At 48.6% G+C, this 19,573-nt stretch overlaps 5 protein-coding genes across 5 annotated transcripts; 4 read left to right on the top strand and 1 right to left on the bottom strand.

Annotated features, from left to right (window-relative positions):
- Window positions 1–156: 156 nt before the first annotated feature.
- Window positions 157–2,171, bottom strand: UREG_05388 (uncharacterized protein; the record flags this gene model as incomplete). Its single annotated transcript, XM_002584653.1, has 3 exons — window positions 157–423; window positions 483–1,728; window positions 1,861–2,171. The coding sequence occupies 3 exons, from the start codon at window positions 2,169–2,171 to the stop codon at window positions 157–159; spliced, it is 1,824 nt and encodes a 607-aa protein (XP_002584699.1).
- Window positions 2,172–3,706: 1,535 nt separating this feature from the next.
- On the top strand, window positions 3,707–5,278 carry UREG_05387 (uncharacterized protein; the record flags this gene model as incomplete). Its single annotated transcript, XM_002584652.1, has 3 exons — window positions 3,707–3,957; window positions 4,038–4,414; window positions 4,611–5,278. 3 exons carry the CDS (start codon window positions 3,707–3,709, stop codon window positions 5,276–5,278), a joined length of 1,296 nt encoding a protein of 431 aa, XP_002584698.1.
- An 865-nt stretch (window positions 5,279–6,143) lies between these two features.
- UREG_05386 (uncharacterized protein) lies at window positions 6,144–7,999 on the top strand (the record flags this gene model as incomplete). Its single annotated transcript, XM_002584651.1, has 3 exons — window positions 6,144–6,282; window positions 6,346–6,558; window positions 6,615–7,999. 3 exons carry the CDS (start codon window positions 6,144–6,146, stop codon window positions 7,997–7,999), a joined length of 1,737 nt encoding a protein of 578 aa, XP_002584697.1.
- A 717-nt stretch (window positions 8,000–8,716) lies between these two features.
- UREG_05385 (uncharacterized protein) lies at window positions 8,717–15,188 on the top strand (the record flags this gene model as incomplete). The annotated part of the gene is made up of 4 exons (XM_002584650.1): window positions 8,717–8,845; window positions 9,002–14,068; window positions 14,125–15,072; window positions 15,165–15,188. 4 exons carry the CDS (start codon window positions 8,717–8,719, stop codon window positions 15,186–15,188), a joined length of 6,168 nt encoding a protein of 2,055 aa, XP_002584696.1.
- A 2,171-nt stretch (window positions 15,189–17,359) lies between these two features.
- On the top strand, window positions 17,360–18,819 carry UREG_05384 (uncharacterized protein; the record flags this gene model as incomplete). The annotated part of the gene is made up of 2 exons (XM_002584649.1): window positions 17,360–17,435; window positions 17,681–18,819. The coding sequence occupies 2 exons, from the start codon at window positions 17,360–17,362 to the stop codon at window positions 18,817–18,819; spliced, it is 1,215 nt and encodes a 404-aa protein (XP_002584695.1).
- Window positions 18,820–19,573: the final 754 nt, after the last annotated feature.

The raw sequence follows: 19,573 nt of genomic DNA, 5'->3' as shown, positions 1-19,573 counted from the left end.
CGGATCATGAATCTGATGTCCATACCGGAAATCGACATTTCCATAATAACCCTCTCCAGGGGGCAGGCGAGCAGATAATCATTATCTCAATGCCTCCCATCGAGTACCCCTAACGCCACAAGTGCAAGCTTAGCTCTGTACTGCGGACAAACGCGTTCAAGTACGTTCGTCGGTGATCAGTAGCCCGGCAATGCTGGCACTACTCAAGGTGCTGAGGGCTCCAGTTATCATTGCGCTTACGGCGACCCGCGTTACGTCGGCAGTTCGGCCAGGCGCAAGCTGGGCTAGAACACCTATCTGGTTTCCTAGTGAACCGATATTTGCAAATCCACAAAGTGCATATGTTGCGATAAGGCGGGAGCGTGGCGAAAGACTCGCGTACTCCGGATCTTCTTGAAGGGCTTTGTATGCGACAAACTCGTTCTAAACTCAGGTCAGTGAAAGAGAGGGCAGGAATTGAAATTAGCAGGCTAAGGACGTACCGCAATGAGCTTTGTGCCGATCAGTTTAGCTACCTTGAGCAGGTCACCATTGCGCGGGACCCCGAGTAAAAAGGCAATGGGGTAGCAAATATACCCGACAATAAGTTCGATAGTAAGTGGAGGATCATTGATATTGAGATATCGACCCCACCAAGTGAGCAACCCGTTAATGAGGCCAATAAGGGATATGATGCACAGCAATGTTGCTGTGATCATGGCTGCGATTTTCAAACCCAGCCAAGCACCTGCTGCAAACGCTTGAAGTGCATTGACAGGTTTATCACTTTCGTCTTCTGGGATCACGACACGCCCTGCTGTCAGGGTTTCTTCTTGCTCGGGATAGCGCATTTTCGACACTGCGAGCGATGCAGGTATGCTCATAACGCAGGAAGAAATCAGCGCCTGAGGGTTCACTCCGATTGCTACATATGCGACGAACACGCTCCCAGCAATCGTCGCAAATCCCGAGCACATAACCTGATGGATTTCGGCCATGGTAAGATAATTGATAAAGGGCCGAATCAACATGACCGATTCGCCTTGGCCAATAAACGGGGATGCTGCTGCAACAACCGCCTCTGCGCCCGACACCCGCATTGACCAGAAGAAGAAGACTGCAAATTTCCCAATAAACCATTGGATAAAGTGGATGTAATACAGGATCTGTACCAACGATACGAAGAAAATGATCGCCGGCAATACTGTGATAAGAAACCAGGGTATAGTAGGGACTTTTTCGTCAGTCAAGAATTGGGTTCCTTTTCTAGCAAACCCAAGGAGGTCGGTTGCGCGAGACGAAATAAAGTTGAATATGTCATAACCGACCCCGGTGCGCAGGACGAATAAGGCCATGATGAACTGGACCAACATGCCGACTATGACAGTTCTCCAGACAATCTTTTTACGGTCTTTGGAAGTGATCCAGAGACCTGCTATCAGCACCACCAAGCCGAACAAACTAACTGCACGGTTCTCGCGAGTATTATCGGCCGATTCAGGCGAAGCAAACGCGCCTATTAGGATGACGGAAACGACCAATGCAGCGCCAGCCAAAGTCTGAAACCTTTCCGGGATCAGCGAAACGAAACGTGGAGCTGTATTTCTCCATACCCAACGCATCGGTCTGGTTAGGATGGATATTGGAATATGGAAGAATACAAGTCGAAGAGTAAGGCAAAGGTAAACAAGGAACGGGACTACCCATCCCAAATCCTTTCGGCGAAGTATAAGCCCAGCTATCCACCAGCTGAGATATTCAACATCAGCTCAGTCTGGTACCCTGACGGAGTTGCTTCGAACTTCCAAGGTTGATCCCGCTGGCGTAGCAAAGCATCCATCGAACACACAAGCTTAACAACAAGATTAACGTCGCACTTACCCGGTAAAGAGCAACCAGATGACCAGTTGAATGGCAATGTGGATATGGGAACGATGTCGACGACACCATCCCTTGAATCTATTTCCACCTTCCAAGTCGTCACTACCAGTGGTCTCTGCCTTTCGGTCACTGGATGCAGCGGCATCCTCCAACTCCTTCGCCAACATCCCTTTTTCGTCCTTTTCTGTTGGCGGGCAATTGTGCGGGTCGTGACAATGATGATCAGGATCAAATGTCGACGCTTTGGCGCGTATACTTGGTGTCTCTCCGCTCTCCCGCCTTTGGTCAGTCGAAGACTTCAATACTTCCATCGTGGCACCTGTGTTCAAAGCAGTTCGCACCGGTTAGAAAGTTTGTTGAAAAGTGGAAGGGTTGGAATGTGTCAATTGTCTTGGCTAGGGAACCTCGCATGATCACAGCAAGCTCTCTGGGAGCTGCGAACATTATATATCCTTGGTGCAAGCTATGGGTTGGCCACAACCCCCACAATGTGCCGCGCCTGAACCCAAAGAGCCAAAAAGATCGAGAACTCTACGCACAGATGCCCTTCTCGGGAATCCTGGAAACTTGGTTCTCGCTGCTTGAGAATTCAAATATCATAAGCTAATATTGCTCGACACCCGAAAGATACCGGGCACTAACGAAGCTGCTACAAAGAAGCCAGACAGTCTGGAGCAGAAAATATGGAGCATATAAAGGCAAGTGTGTTAAGAAGATGCGAAGGAAGATCTCCAGCCGAAAACAATGCTCTCTTTGCCGTATATACTTGTTGCTGGCGTGGACCCTGTCTTCGCCACTCGGATTCACTCTTGTTCACCGGCACATACATGAGCCGCCGGTTACATTGGTGATACAGCTTTAGAAGGGGCAAAATATGCGACGAGTGTACGGAGTATGGAGTACAGAATATCTACAAAACATTTTCCCGAAGGGCTGAAGATGATCACAGTCTCTGAAGGACACTTTTGTTCGATGCTTGGGATCCACAAGGTTGAAAGGTTCTTCCTTTCTGTCGATCCTATTCTCGCTGAGCCAATGACGACTTGTTGTGCGCTTCCACTAGGCAAGGTTACATCCCAAGGTCAACTCGATCTGGGAACATCGACGCGCGACGGGAGTCCAAGGTCTGGGATCTGGACCCGTGCCATGCCCTGCTGCAATGACAACCTCGAAGCATGTGGCATTGACATCCGCATTATTTTTAGAGGGTATTTTCTTCTCGCGATCAATACCACAGGCTGAGCTCAGATATTGTTTATCACCATGAATCCTCTTTGAGTTTTGTGATGTGGAAGCTCAAAAACAAGGTTCACACCAAAAAAGGCTTGTCTGGGCGCACAGACTAAGCTAGCTTCTCAGTATTCTCGCTCAAACCTCACAAGGGCACGCGAGAACGGGAAATTTGGCGTACGAGCTGTTCTCATTGATCGTATCAACCGGCTTCTACCGTTGCACTTCCTCCGGCTTGTCCGCAACTCAACGCTTCTGCGGGCTGACTTTGATCGTGGCAAACGGGTACAAAGCTTGGCGTTTCAGGCTCGAAGCGGAGTCGCCGGAGCACGTGATGCTTAGCATGCTGAATAAGCCCCCCGCCTCCATATATCCATCTCGGCAACCAGGCCTTACCCCGCGGTAATAGCAGCATCTCCAACGGCAAGTCTTGGGGTGTCCGGCGAAACATATCCGATTCGATGGGCTGCAAATTGCGTGCATTGAACGACGCCATGGAGTTGAGCTGACCGTTCAGGTTAATTCTCTTAACTCAAGTCGAAAAGTTTGATCCTTGTTATTGTGAAGCCAGCGTCAGGTACAAGAGCTCCTGATTTTTGACTTAGTTAAGCCGGTGATGGCTGCATTCCCCGATGAACTCCCTTGTCCGGAGTACTTCAATTTTGCCCTTCATGTAGTCGATAAATGGGCTGCAATCCGTCCCTCACCACAGGCGCTGCTCTGGGTCGACCAGAAAGGTCGCAATCCATTGTCTTTGGATTACGCATACTTCTCGAAGCGCTCGCACCAAGCCGCTGAGCTTCTGACGCGTCTTGGTGTTAAAAAAGGTGATCGGGTGATCATCATCCTTCCCCGTGTGCCAGCTTGGTATGAGGTAGCAAAGAGACAACGCTCTTTGGTTCGAAGTTATACCCTCTCGAAGAATGACTACTAACGAGTTTGTCAAGGTGGGAGATCGCCACTGCAATTATACGTATCGGGGCTGTTGTGTGCCCCTGCACAACCCAAGCCGTGGCCCATGATATCGAGTATCGAGCTCGAGCTTCAGGAGCTACGGTGTTTATCGGAGATGATGTGAGTTTGGAGAAGTTCAATGCCGTGCGCAAGAATTGCCGCGACGTTCGGATCATTCTCCAGGCCGCAGGGCCCCCGCTTAAAGATGTTTCGCAATACGCATCGGAGTTGAAAAATATTCCAGAAGGATTCTTATTCAATGATGAATCTAGCAGGACTAAGTGGTCCGACCCGTCGATGATCTATTTCACTTCTGGAACAACTGGAATGCCGAAAATGGTGGTCCATGATCAGGTTTCGTACCCCTTAGGTGAGTGCCAGCTTTTTACCTGGTATGAAATAAGTGACTGACATTGCATGCACAATGAAGCCCATGTTCTTACTGGTCGGTTATGGCTGAGCTTGGAACCCGGAAAGCTTTACTGGAACTTGTCGGAACAAGGTATTCTTCCCTCTTTGCAGCGTGACACTTCTGCTCCCATACTGACCCAAGACACTGTATCTAGGCTGGGCAAAAGCAGCCTGGTCTTGGTTTGGCGCCTGGAATTGTGGAGCGGCACTTTTCATCCAAGAAACTGTTGGCCCGTTCAACCCAGAGCAGGCATTCGACAATCTTCATCGCTACCCTATTACTACTCTGTGTGCTCCTCCAACAGCATATCGCCAATTTGTATTACCTTCGCGGCAGGCGTATTTCCGCCAGAACGCACCAATGAACCTTGAGCATTGCGTTGGTGCCGGTGAGCCGCTGAATGACCAAGTAATCAAGACCTGGAAAGAAATGTGTGGGCTCGAGATCAGAGACGGCTATGGACAAACGGAGACGACCTTGGTTTGCGGAAATATCAAAGGGAATAAAGTCAAATATGGTTCGATGGGTAAACCCTTACCTGGTGTTCCATTGACCGTGATCAACCAGGAAGGCGAAGAATCACCCCCAGGGGAAGAAGGAGAAATTGCCATTGCTACTACCACTCCGCGAGGATCCAGAACCCTTAATATTTTCACGGGATACTTGCAAGCTGACGGCACCGTTTTTCGTCCTGTACGCCAAGCAAAGACATGCTCATGGTATTTAACTGGAGATAGAGCATACAAAGATGAAGACGGATTCCTTTGGTTTGTTGGTCGATCTGATGATGTTATAAACTCTTCGGGTTATCGGATTGGTTAGTATCTTTCATTGCCGGTTTTTTCTAAAAGAAATACATTATGCTAACCCTAGATAAAAAAGGCCCTTTCGAAGTCGAGTCCGTTCTAAAGAAACACCCTGCTGTCGTAGAGTCCGCCGTCGTTGCTTCCCCAGATGCAGCCCGCGTTGAAGTCGTGAAGGCCTTTATCGTGCTGCAGGACGAATACAAATCTCATGACCCTACGGCTCTTGTCCAGGAACTGCAGGACTTTTGCAAGGCACAGACAGCCCCGTATAAATATCCTAGGCGCATCCAATTTGTGGAACCTGGATTTTTGCCGAAAACGATTAGCGGGAAGATCAAACGTGCTGAGTTAAGAGCTTTGGAAATGAAGCTGGTCGAGCGAGCGCAGGGACCAAAAATATAAGGCCGTCTTGTTGAAGGTACTATGCGCGTGAACGGCATTTGGAGGCCAATCCGTATAGACTTGTAGTTATTACCAGAGCGAGAGCGTCTTCCTTCATATATATGGGGGGGTTCAAGGTTACAGCGAAGGCGCGGATAGAACCGTTATTTGGGATTCGGTTGAAATACGTTTTTGTTGTAAAATCTGCCATGTTTACATCAACTAGAAATTCAATAAGGACAGATTGTAATAGATGAAGTAGTAACTAGTTAGTGAATGTGACAGAAATCTTTATGGAGTAGTTAAAGTTAATGAACTAACTAGTGAGGCAAGTGACATAGGGCAAGTAAGTTACAGTCATCCATCATAGTTATACGAGGTCATTGGTCTTGATGCAGGTGGAAGCAGGTGCAAAGGCACAAGGTAGATACTAGCAACATAAAACAAATCAGCTCCGGCGGTTTTGCAAGGAGAAACCAAATAGCACAGAAATAACATCCATGGCGCCGCCAGCTAAAAGCCATGTTGCTGATGACTGGGAAGCCGAAGAGGGCATTCCCCGCTTCGAAGATGCGTTTATTCAGAAATACCTCCAGGGCCGAGAGGCACTTATTGAAGAGGAAAGAAAACAGAGACACGGTACGTTTTTGATAAAAATCATCTAACTAACAAGATGTCGAGTCTCTAACGATGTATACATAGACGTACATTTTAGAAATGCCCTGTCGCCCGTGGTGAGGGAGGCTTGTCGCATTGTCGAATACATCCGGGCTAAAGAGCTGAGGGATGTATGGACCAGGGATGTCAAAAACGAATTGGGCGATGAGATCTTGTTTCCGGGGATGATGTTTCGGTTGGCGAGAGATCGGATGGAGAAAACTGACCTGTGGAAGATTATGAAACGGATGCCGAAAGGTGAGTTGTGCTCTGATTTGTGGTTGCGCGGCTTGGTTAACTAACGAGGCATCAAGGCGCGTTGTTACATGGGCATTTAGAGGCGATGGTTGACTTGGACCTTCTTATTGACCAAGTCATGTCTCTGCCTGGAATGTATATGGCAGCTTCAAGCCCTTTGGTGTCGAAAAGGGATCTCGAGGTCAGCTCGCTACAATTCAAATACTTCTCGGCGCCACCCTCAGGTTCCCAGTCTCCTACGCTTTGGGATGGGGATTATCAATCTTTGACATTTCTGCCTGTGCAGGAGGTTGCCGCTACGTTTCCTGACGAGGGCAGAGAAGGGTTTCGCGAATGGTTAAAAAGCCGATGTACGATTGGTTATGAGGCTTCACTCAATCATCACCATGGCATAGATGCAATTTGGGAGATCTTTGGACGAACTTTCGAAGTGGTGGACTCGATTCTGTATTACGAACCTATCTTCCGTGCCTGCTTGCAACGGATGTTGGCCGAGCTTCATGAAGATGGGATCCGATATGTTGAATTTCGGTTGGCGTTTGACTTTGAATATCGACGGGACAAGTGTGACACCGCTGAAGAAGATTACATCGAGCTTTTTGAAGTCTTTGATGAAGAGGTCGAGAAGTTCAAGAGTTCTGAAGCTGGAAAAGGATTTTATGGGGCTAGGATGATCTGGACCACCATTCGAAGATACTCGAATAGGGAGATTGCGGAGAGCATGAAGCAGTGCATCCTGACAAAGAGGGAGTTCCCTGACCTTATTGCAGGATTTGATTTAGTTGGACAAGAAGACGAGGGCAGGCCCCTTGCTGATCTAGTGCCTTTACTGTTCTGGTTCAAGAAACAATGTGCTCTTGAAGAGGTGGAAATTCCCTTTTTCTTTCACGCCGGAGAATGTTTAGGAGATGGTGATGAAACGGACCGGAATCTCTATGATGCCATTCTATTAGGCACTCGGAGACTAGGGCATGCCTTCTCCCTTTATAAGCACCCGCTTTTGATTGACTTGGTGAAGGAAAGGAGGATTCTTATCGAGTGTTGTCCCATCTCCAACGAAATCCTGAGGCTAACCAGCTCGATCATGGCGCATCCTCTCCCAGCTTTGTTAGCTAGAGGAGTTCCGGTAGCTCTATGTAACGACGATCCAGCCACGCTCGGCTGTGGCAAGAATGGGCTCACGCATGACTTTAGCCAGGTCCTCTACGGACTCGAGAACACCGGACTTTCCGGGATTGCGACTATGGCAGAAAATTCCATTCGATGGAGCTGTTTCGAGGATCAAAACCAGGCGGGATGGCTTAAAGATATCAAGGACGGAATAACAGGCAGCGGCGTGAAGGCTGCTCGGCTCAAGGATTGGAACGTGGAGTTTGAACGGTTCTGTCAGTGGGTAGTGTTGGAATTCGGTCCAGAGGTCCCCGGAGAGAATGAATCATGAGTGAAACGATGCTAGATGATTATTTGCGAGCCAAAACTCGATCGTATCAAAGTCCCATGGTCGCCGTTGAACCCTTGACGGTTTGGTGATGTCAAAGGAAAAAGGAACAGAGTTCGGGATCGGATTGCGGAACTGTCCCAGCGTCCCGCCCAAATGATGACATGGGCATTTCCATCTCATCTCGAGGTGTTATATAGATACAGTTTGCTTTAGATTCCGGGTACCAAGGGCAGTCAGAAATGATTGAATTCCGCAGGCATCCAGCCCAACCGTCCTCTTCATCCGGCCTTTGGTTTGTTGAACTGACTTCATCCCGTGACTGCGTTGAGCTTAACCGGCATGGTTGAACCCAAGGTAAGTGACATTGATTGTTCCGCAAATCATGCATCAACAACAGAGCAACGCCCACCAGAGGGAGACCTAAATCTCTCTTCTCCATCCATGGCTTCGCTGTCCCTTACCAGACCCTTTGTGCTTTCTGATTTCCTTCTATTGGTAGCCCACTCTTCTTAAGGCTCCCATCCCATATCGGCGGCCGGCCTTTTTTTTGGGAGTTCACGCCACTCACCACATTGACCTTTCCTATTCACTGGCAGGGACACGACCGTATACAACCAGACACCGTCCTCTAGGAACTATCGCCATGGCATGAAAACCGTTTGATGATCACCTTTGGATAGGCCCCTCAGGCTCGCACAACTTCTTGATTCAACGATTATGTCGGCGTTCCTTCCATCATTCTTCCAGAAGCGGCTCTTGAGATATGCTTTGTCGCGCCTGGAACTGGTGGACACAGATGCCTTAGATTTGGATAGCCTGGGTATAGCCTGGGGTCAGAAAGAGCACGTTTGAGTTGCGGGATATCGGGTTAAGACTAGAGGTACGGGCGGTCTTGATCCTCTTGCTCAACTAAGAACCTCTAAATGCTAATACGCTATGGCGTGCCGACTATAGAAGCTATCGTCGACTTTGAACCTACCTCCGTTATGCGTCCTTACAAAGGCCAACGTATCTCTGGTTCGTGTGACCATACCTGCGGATATCTACAATAGTGCGATCATTGTCGAGGTTGAGGGTATAGATCTCCAGCTGAAGCTGTCTCCCGATAAATCCGGCCGAAATGCCAGCTCACCCAGCCGCAGTGGCGGGGCTTGTGGAGGCGATGAACAAAGCGGCCACAGCTCCTTGCCGTCAACAACAGATCTTGCACAGTCCTTCCTCGAATCAGAGCCGAAAGAAGAGACGGAGGAGCTACAAGCTGCACTGATGTCACAATCACAGCATACGCAGAACTCAGACTCTCCCAGCGAGGATGGTGAAGAAGAGCTCGGTTTGCACGACGGAGTATCGTTACCTAGTTTTGTGGCTGGATTCCTGAAAGGCGTAGTCAATCGATTGCAGCTCAAAATTGCCAATGTCTCGTTGCGGGTCGATATGGAAGTAGGACGTGATGGAACCGACAAGAACGAAAGAAGAGATGCGGTTTCGGGGCTGTTCACCGTTCAAGATATCGCTATTGAGGGTGTTGCTACATCAGCTTCGGATGATCCTTCCGTGAAGATTGGAAAACGCAAGGTGTCTCTGGCCGGAATTCATGCTATGATCATTTCGGATGCAGAAGTATTTTCCAACTACTCCCGCTTCTACGCCTCCGAGTCTACAACACACTCTAAACCCTCACACACGCCTTTGCGAACCCGATCCCCCGAACCATCCTCGTCTAGCTCCGATTCCTGTGGAGATATGGCCCAATCGACAATTCTTGACCCGTCCATGCATTCCTCACAGTTTACGGATGACACGTACGGAAACGAGAGTTGCCAACTTGATTCCTCAGCGTACTCGACCGGAGGCAGATTTTCCGATGCAGCATCTGACGATGGAGACGATCAATTCTATTCAGAGATGTCCGACAGTCACTATGGTGAGCGCTTCTTGGACAACCCAGTATGTTTGGAAGAAGCGTTACAATCTCAATTTGATGACCATATCGAGGATTCGACTATTCTACCAGGGGATCCAAGCACGCCTGTTAGAGAAGCCCAAACTCCCCGTGCGCAGACTCCCCAATCGCCTGGCTCCTCTCCAGAGCATTATATGTACCATTCAATCCGCGAAGACAATTCCCCTGTTCAAGATACAGATCTAGACGAAGATTCCGACACAACCGCTACCCACCCTGATGAGCCTGTTTCAAGGTTACAAGCATCCGGTACCACCTCAGCCCCAGGCCATACACCTACCCAAGTGGAAGATTTATCTGCTTCCAGAATTTTTACGCATGAAGAGGCCCAAAGTATGTACATGAGTGCAATGAGTTATGCGTCTACAAACTCCAGTCCCGACATGCCAGGTGCGTGGGGATCTTCTACGTCCGAGGAAATCTCCGGAGAAAAGGTGGGTTCTGCAAATCTAGCTTCGCTGGCAGATGGTGAAGAAGCAACAAGTGATACCTTCAATCAGCAAACTAGGGAATCCTCTGATGACCCGGTACGCCTACAAAACATTACTGAAAGCCCACCAGAAGGAAATGAAAGAAGCGCCGGGCTTTCGTCTTCACCTGGTGGCTTCTCTGGTGTTGCAAAAGAGCTCGTTTCCATTGATAAAGCAATATTATGGATACCCGTTATAGATAGCCCGGATGATTCAAAAGCCGCAAGTTCTGCCGCTGATAGCAAACCTACTGACCACATGGCGGATTCAACGTCCAGCTTAGCGGACTCTATGGCTCCTAATATGCTTCCATACTCCAGACTTCGCTCTACTCAGAGTACCTTCAGACGAGGCTCTGTTAGTTCTGTTGCATCACTACGGCATCCGGCTCTACCCCGCCAAACTGCTGGGAGTCAAAGATCAGAAGAATTTGACGGATTAACAGATTCTCAGAGAGCACGGGCCGTTGAAATAGATGTAACGTCGTTGTCTGCTAAATTTGATATAGCTTCAGGGTGGCTCCTGTTAAAAATGGGCCAACAGTTTGCTGATGTGTGTGCGTCAACGAAAAGTGACCCCAAAGGATCAGAGCCAACGGGCGAAGAATCGTCGCCTTTGTTTGTGAGTCTGAATCTAGCCTCCTGTTCTTTCAAATTTTTGGAGCGTGTGGCAGCGCATCCTTATCCTATTTCGACATCACCGCCGTATCAGTTTTCGAGTGGAATTCCAATCGAAGGTACTATTTTGCATTTGACCTTGTCTAAAATCATCTTTGACTTTGCGGCCGCTGGAAACACGACAAAGGTGCATCTCAAAATCATGAAGTTTGTCCTTGGGCATATGTCACAGGATATTATTTCTTTCGACGAGAGATTGAAAATGCGTGAATCTACTAGGGACATTAGATCCCCTGGACACGGTGATATCTCGTTGCAAATGATTAAGTCTGCTGAATCTATCATAATTAAACCCGCGACTCTTCCAATGTGCGTTTCGCTCAACCTGCAGAAGCTTGACGAAATGCTAGGCTGGTTTGGAGGGTTGAGCACCGTACTCGAATTAGGAAGCTCGATTGCGTCTGCGTCCACCGTTAAGGGCGGACAGCCGTGTCCGCCCCCTCGACCCCGAGGTGTACATTTTGCTGATGCAGTTCCAACTCCACGACCGAAGACAAATAATGTCGCGGTGAAGGTGACTTGTCGCATAGGTGGGATTGTGTTGCGAGTTATCGGCGAACACTGTACGGTTCAGCTCGCGACCACTGCAGCGAAACTATTGAGCAGACCCGAGTATATCGCACTCCAAATTGACAAAGCTACCATTAGCGGGCCTCATCTCAGACAAGGGCATTCGGATTCATCCGCTTCCTTTGACCTTGATAATCTAAGATTCATGTACTTATACGGCCCCCAGGAAAGTGATCTAGACCGGCTGCTTGCGCTTTTAACGCCATCGAAAGACAAGTATGATAACGATGACGATATAATGCTTGATACTCTGTTTCGTCAGCGAAGACAAGGTGCTGTTATCCGTTTAACGGTTGACCATGCGAATCTCACCCTCCCTAGCCCTGCAACTTTGCAACCCTTGACCCATCTCAGTTCAGAGCTCGCTAAACTCGCCACGGTTGCAAAATATTTGCCTCAGGACGACAGGCCTGGCCTCCTTATTCTTGGTCTAATTCAAAATTTCGAAGGACAAATTCATGTGAACCGTGACGTTGGCGACATAAGCGTAATCTCGCAGACTATTGAAGCAGCTTATGTTACTTTTCCATCACTCATTGCTACCCGAATTTCGGCCATTACGGTTGTTCGAAATGGTAGCGAAGAGTTAGTCGCCGAAGCTATACCTGAAGATATCGGAGCGCCGCGAACAGCAGACGTTTTGCCTATGATTATGGTCCGATTCATTGCTGATGATATGGATCCAACGGTCAAAGTGAAACTATACAACCTGAGGGTGGAATATACAGTTCCGTTTGTCACTGCGATTCTTGGAGGGAGCGAAGCATTGATTGGTGAAGATGTTGCGGTTCATATGGCTCAGTCTGTCCTGAGTTTGGCTGACCTTGATGCACACAGCCCAATTTCAGAGCCAGGGTCAATCAACTCAGAATTTAACCACAGATTAGCTACACCGCCAAAGATATCGGTAGGGTTGAAAGACTGCATAGTTGGACTGAATCCTCGCAAGCCGCCAGCCAAAGCTCTTGTTATTTTGACCCGTGCAACTTTCAATGGTGCCCTCCATAAAAGCAAGCCCTCCGAAGCTTCACTCGATATTCGCAAGGCATCTATCATGCTTATTGATGACGTCGGGAGTGCTGGGCCAGCGGAAAACTACCGGAGCCGGCGCCCTAGCGGAGTTAGGGCTGGGCAAATTCACTGTTTGGAGGGTATGGGATACGTCCCTGTCTGCGATATCTCGTCCGCATCGGTCCTCGTCAAAGTAATGCAGCTCGACGCTGAAGGTGAGAAGTCATTGGATGTCGAGGTCCGGGATGATTTACTTGTTTTGGAAACGTGTGCCGACTCCACCCAGACGTTGATATCCATCCTGGGTGGACTGACGCCACTCTCGCGCCCTACTAGTACTGAGCGAAAATACCGAACAGAGATTATGCCACTCGAGGACATGCTAAATTCCCTCTCTGGAAACGCCTTCGCAACGGATGCGGGTTCTGATGCCTCCCCACCCGAGGATGAGATTGAAGTGGATGGTGACGGTGCCGAAGAAGTCGAATACGTCAGCGTCTTTTACCCTTCCCATGAAGATTCTGAGCAGCAAAGAGGGCTTAGTAGCATGGGCGCCAGTCAAGTGCTCAGCAGCTTCCATTCTGAAGCCCAGATGTCTTCTAGCATACCGAAGCTTGATTTCCAGGACGACCACTTCGCCAAAAAGTCGGCAGTTAATGGCACTGCCCACCGGTGGGATTCGACTCGCAACACCTACAACCTTGCAACCGATATTAAATTCCGCGATAGTCCACTTCGAGTAAGAGTTCGGGATGTTCACGTTATATGGAATTTGTATGACGGGTATGACTGGCAGCACACAAGGGATACCATATCAAAAGCTGTTAAGGACGTCCAAATGAAAGCAGCAGAAAAGCTTGCGAGGAGACCTGGAAATAGACTGTCAGCCGATTTTGATGAAGAGGAAGAATCCGTGATTGGCGACTTCTTGTTCAACTCCGTCTACATCGGGATACCTGCCAATGGGGATCCCCGGGAACTTTCGCACGATATCAATCGGAATATCGATGACTTGGCGAGTGAGACTATGAGTTATGCGACTAGCACCACCGTCACTGCAATGCAAAACACATCAGGGGCAAAGCGGGAAAAGTTGCGTTTGGCAAGAAGCAAGCACCATAAGATGACCTTTGAATTGAAAGGCATTTCGGCGGATTTGATCGTCTTTCCGCCGGGCTCAGGGGAAACCCAGAGTTCTTTAGATGTTCGAGTAGAAGACCTGGAGATATTTGATCACGTCCCGACTTCGACATGGAAGAAGTTCGCAACCTATATGCACGATGTAGGCGAACGCGAAATTGGTACCAGCATGGTCCATTTAGAGATTTTGAACGTGAAACCAGTACCGGACCTTGCAGCCTCGGAAATCGTCTTGAAGGTAAGTAATTATATATATTGGTTTCAGTAGAAGGGGTTGTACTAATGTACTCATAGGCAACTGTTCTCCCGTTACGTTTGCATGTTGACCAAGATGCCTTGGATTTTCTGAGCCGGTTCTTCGAGTTCAAAGACGAGTCCGCCACTAGCCAAGCTCCAGAAGATATCCCTTTCCTACAGCGTGTCGAAGTGAACGCTATTCGTGTACGGCTCGATTTCAAGCCAAAACGAGTCGACTACGCTGGATTGAGATCGGGCCGGACTACCGAGTTCATGAATTTCTTTATTCTTGACGAAGCGGATATGGTCCTCCGACATGTCATCGTTTATGGGGTTTCAGGATTTGATCGACTTGGCCAAACGCTTAATGATATCTGGATGCCGGACATCAAGGCAAACCAACTGCCGACCGTCCTGGCGGGTATAGCGCCCGTTAGATCACTTGTGAACATTGGCAGTGGCGTCAAAGATCTTGTTCTCGTTCCGATGCGTGAGTACAAGAAAGACGGACGAATCGTCCGCAGCGTGCAAAAGGGTGCAATCCAGTTCGCAAAGACAACCACAAGCGAACTACTAAAACTCGGGGCGAAACTGGCAATCGGGACTCAAACGGCACTCGAGAGTGCAGAGGATTTCCTCAGTTCACCCCGAGGCCTACCAACCCAGTCTCCGCTCTCTGATGGCCGCCGGGACGATAATCATTTGGATGAAGGCGAGAGACCACGGATATCATTGTATGCGGATCAACCACTTGGAGTTGCCCAAGGTTTGCGAGGAGCATATGCCAGCTTAGAACGGGACTTGCTCTTTACACGCGATGTTATTGTTGCCGTTCCTGGGGAAATTATGGAGAGTCGCAACGCCACTGAAGCGGCAAAGCGGGTGATGGGGCGAGCATCAACTGTGGTCTTCCGCCCAGCGATTGGCGCATCAAAAGCAGTTTCGCGAGCTTTTCTTGGGGCAAACAATACCATAGAGCCAGAAAATCGGCGGAGGATCGAAGATGTGAGTACTTGTCACTCCGAAACGTTTAAGTCTCTTGATTTGCCTTTGACTCGTGCATTCTCTATGGGTTATTCGCTGACTTTTTATCATAGAAATATAAAAAGCACACAATCTAACACTTATGAGTCCCATCCGATTGAAATATTCCTTTCTCACACCTTGAGCTGGGGTACTGAATATATACCAGAGAGACCACACAAATGTCTTCCAACCTTTTCTTTTTTTTTTCAAATTGGCCTGCATGAGCGACTACATATGCCTGGAGTACAAGCATTCGATCCTACTCATCAAGGCGGCGTCGAGGTTTGCAATCTATCTGACTTGGAGCCGGTGTTTATCCTCCTTCTTTTTGCTGCTCTTTCTGCATGTTAACATGCCTAAATATTTTTCTCATGTTGATAAGTATGATTTGTTTATTGTGTTTTGCTTTTTTGTGACATTTTTCCTAACATGACGAAGACCATGAATGGCATATGAGATTGAGTTGACAGAGAGATATAGAATGTTCAAATCTAGTTTAAAGGGGCTAGGTTCGCCCAGGGTGAATTAGTTATGCATCAATGATATATTCCAGGGTTAACCAGCCGCACTCTTCCGGCTTAAGTGAAAAAGCCTGAGTTTAGTAGTCACCTAGGGCTCAGAATTGGTGAATGCCTCAGGTCGTTTATAACAAGCTCACAGATTGGTTCATTCTGTGAAGGGCCAATTTTTGGGTAACGGTTGACCTTAAGTGGGATTAGTTATTCCTCCAGGGATCCGTTTTCTGTCATACCCTGAAAATGAGACATTGATTCAACAATTCCAGAGTCCTGCAAGGGTTATAACTCTACAAGCGAATGCCAAACAATGCCTGACGGTGTGCGCGGATTGCCAGTTGCTCACCGTCGGAGAAAACATATCTAAGCAATGTATCACTTACGTCGCTCTCATCTCACAATAGCAGTGTTTTTTCTATGTTTGACCCTTATTTACTTCCATGCGCCGCGGCAATTTGGCATTGTTCGCAGCCCGTGGTCCAAAAAGGGTCAAGAGAAGCATTTGATCATCGCAAGTGTCCAGGACGACGATGTGGGCTGGGTAAGGAAGCGTTTGCCGGATTGGCCGGTTTCAAGATACATCGTCGACAATAGAAATGCGAGTTTAACTGTGCCCAAAAACAAAGGCAGAGAGGCGATGGTGTACTTGACGTGAGTATCCCAGCACGGAGCCAGGAGTGATCATCTCGGATGCTGAGCTGCTCCCAGGTATCTGATAGACCATTACGATGACTTGCCAGACGTCTTGGTGTTTATCCACGGCCAGCAGTACCAGTGGCATAACGACGACCCAAACAAAGACGGCGCTACTGTTATTTCTAGCCTTCGTATGCCATATGTCTTAGCTGAAGGCTATGTGAGCTTGCGGTGCGCGTGGATACTCGGCTGTCCCGCCGAAATACGTATCAACGAAACGGATAAAAATCGTCAGACTAGTTTGGCCTTTTGGGAAGCGTATTCCGAATTGTTTCCAGACAAAGTTCGCGAAGGCGATGTTCCAGAGGTGATAGCTGCTGGTTGCTGCGCTCAGTTCGCCGTGTCAGCGGAAAGAGTTCGAGCGCGGCCTCGTAGCGACTATGAACATTATCGAGATTGGCTTCTTCGCACACCTTTAGAAGACTCGATTAGCGGGCGCATCCTGGAGTATTCATGGCATAGTAAGCAATACTGTCATTCATTTTGGGACCGGTCAAGACTTTCTAACCATTTGCGCGTTAGTGATTTTCGGGAAACCTGCGGTGTTTTGTCCAGACGCAAGGCACTGTTACTGCAAAGGTTTTGGGCTCTGTAATCTGGCAAATTGCACTGAAAAAGGCTGCGAAGGGCATTATGAACTGCCAAAGTATTCGACCAAGCCTCCTGGTTGGAAGCCTCTCCGAGAATTCGAGCCGGATTTGTATGAAGAGAAGTTTTGAATACCCATCCCCATCAACACATCTTCGTGTCCACAGGATGATAACATTACTGTACTGCTGAAGCAAACCCTAGAAACAAGAGAGACTTCACCCAGCCTTGATAATAAGGATTCAAGATCTACTGAATTGCTGACAGTGTCCTGCGAGTTAGCGACCCCAAGGCGTATTGATGGACCCAGGAATGGCTTCCCCGGGGCATCGCAACAACCTTGCTGGCTGAAGAAAGTCAGATCCGAATATCTTTTGCTTTGGTTGAGCCTGACGTGCTGGCTTCTTGCGGTCGAGCATGTTGCTTCCCAGTCATTGAAAGGAACCAGAACCGAGGAAGGCATCGCGATGGGCTTTCCTATCGAGACTTCTCTTTTGTCTGCGAGTCTATTGCAGCTGGATTCCCGCATGTTTCCTCTCAATGGTACATTCGCTGCATGCCCATTGAAGAGTCGAAACGCCAGCAGTGTCCTAATTATCAAGATGAAAGATGTCGTGTGTCTCAGCTCGCTTCCAAAGAATGTTTTGACGGCAACTGCATCATGTCCTGATCTACCTTGTTCTCCCTTTTCCACCGCTGGGGCCTAAATGCGCTCAGAGAAGACATGCTGGTTACACGTTGTTTCTCTAGGATCATACGCTTGCTTATTGCTTTGGCTGTTGGTATAGCGGCACTCGACGTTGATAATCGCAATCATTCAACCGAAAATCACCCACAAATCGCACCCAAGATTCCGCTTGTCATCAAGAGCTTCGCTGCGCTGGGCGATTCATATGCTTCCGGGGTAGGCGCCGGAAAACAGCTTGACGAAACATGTTGGAGATATAGCGGAAGCTACCCTGTTCAACTGAATAATTCCGGCATCTTTGGGGGCCACACTCTTTCAATGCAGTTTCTTGCTTGCACCGGAGCGGTGATGAAGAAGGACTGGGGAGTCACTACATTCAGCGGCTCCAGCAAAACGATGCACATTTGGGATCAAATCAATGCTTTAAGAGACGCTGATTTCGTCACGCTATCAATTGGTGGCAATGACATTGGCTTCTTCGATCTTCTCAACGCCTGCCTGTTTCAATTCTATGGACCTGCATCGCCCAATTGTGAAACGGTCAAGAAAGTTGCACGGGCAAGAATCTTGAGCAGGGAGTTTTGGCAGACGTATAGCCTGGTTTTGGACGCGATCCTGAGGAAAAATCCTGCAAGATCGTTTCGAATCTTCGCGAACGGATATGGCAAATTCTTCGACACGGCGCTCACAGAAGAATGCAATACCAAAAGCCTTGGTTACTGGTTAGGATACCAGCCAAAATTGACCGTCAAAACACGTCGCGAATTAAACGAGATATCTACTATGCTCAACGACAGAATTGGCCAGATTATTAGCTGGAAAAAGAACGAAAGAGTCATATTGGTTAACTGGGACCCAAGATTCGACTCGCATCGGTTTTGTCGTCCTCGCAAGGGATTGACAGACCCGGATACCTGGTTCTTTGACTCGCGGTTTCGCTTGAGAGGCGGTGATCCGATCGATCCAGAGACCTGCAAGGAGGATTCGAAAGTTGCTGTTGGCGACTGGGATGCCCAAGCGCGTTGTGCGATTGCCATTACCCATGCAAATTATCCAAAACTAAGGCCAATCTTACGCCGGCCCATTGGAAAGATTGACCCGTTCGGCCCCGAAAATGGACGGCTTTTCCATCCCAAGCCAGAAGGGTACAAAGCTATGGTTGACCAGATCTTGCAGGTGTGGCCGTACACTGTCGCTGAGACAAAGGTTGAAGCGGATAATGCAAGATTAGACAAGTGATATGATTATTGAACCCGCGAAAAGAGGAATGAGAGGTTTTAGCCACGAGCATAAAGCCGTGGCAGTTCAAACTAGAAAGGAGCAGGATAAGCGGATTATAGGACCTTGAAGTTACGCTATTCCATGTGGATGGCTCATCACACTACATAGTCTCTTTGTGTGATTTCTTGTAACCTAACATGACAGGCTGGTCACGATATAGAATCTGTAGGCACGTCTTTGATTCAAAAGAGTGACCTAGAAAGGAGAGATTGATGCCGCGGTACAAACAGTGTAATTAGACACAGAGAAGAAGGAGATGACCAGCCACCTTCAGTCGCAAGAATCCATCCTGTCGATGTGATAATGCCCCATATAGTTACCTGATCAACTGATGCTCAGGGTAGGTCTGTGTGGTTGCACAGCTTCTGCTGGGTTGGCAAAGGCCAAACCTCTTTTGCTCTGCGATGCAGTCAACTGGCGTCATTCAATCTCATCTGCGGGTTGTAGAACATCCTGCTTCCACACGTTCCATCACATGGAACACTCGTACTGTGCTGGGCCAAGGCGTTCTTGCAGAAAAGAAAAGACGGATTCGACTCTGGCCTGCAGAAATGCTCAGCCTCCCTCACGCACGATGATGAAGACAACGTCCCCTGCAACAGAGTGTGTCTTGCAGATTTGCATCTGATAATGGTCTCTTATTTCACATGCTGAACCTGCTGCTGTGTGGCTTCCAGCTCGTCCAACCCTCCTGGCACATCGCTGTGGCTGT

The sequence above is a fragment of the Uncinocarpus reesii genome, genomic scaffold, assembly GCF_000003515.1.
Source record: "Uncinocarpus reesii 1704 scaffold_3 genomic scaffold, whole genome shotgun sequence".
NCBI lineage: Eukaryota > Fungi > Ascomycota > Eurotiomycetes > Onygenales > Onygenaceae > Uncinocarpus > Uncinocarpus reesii.
Note: the sequence above shows the minus strand (reverse complement) of the source record. Positions and strands in the feature narration are given on the sequence as shown.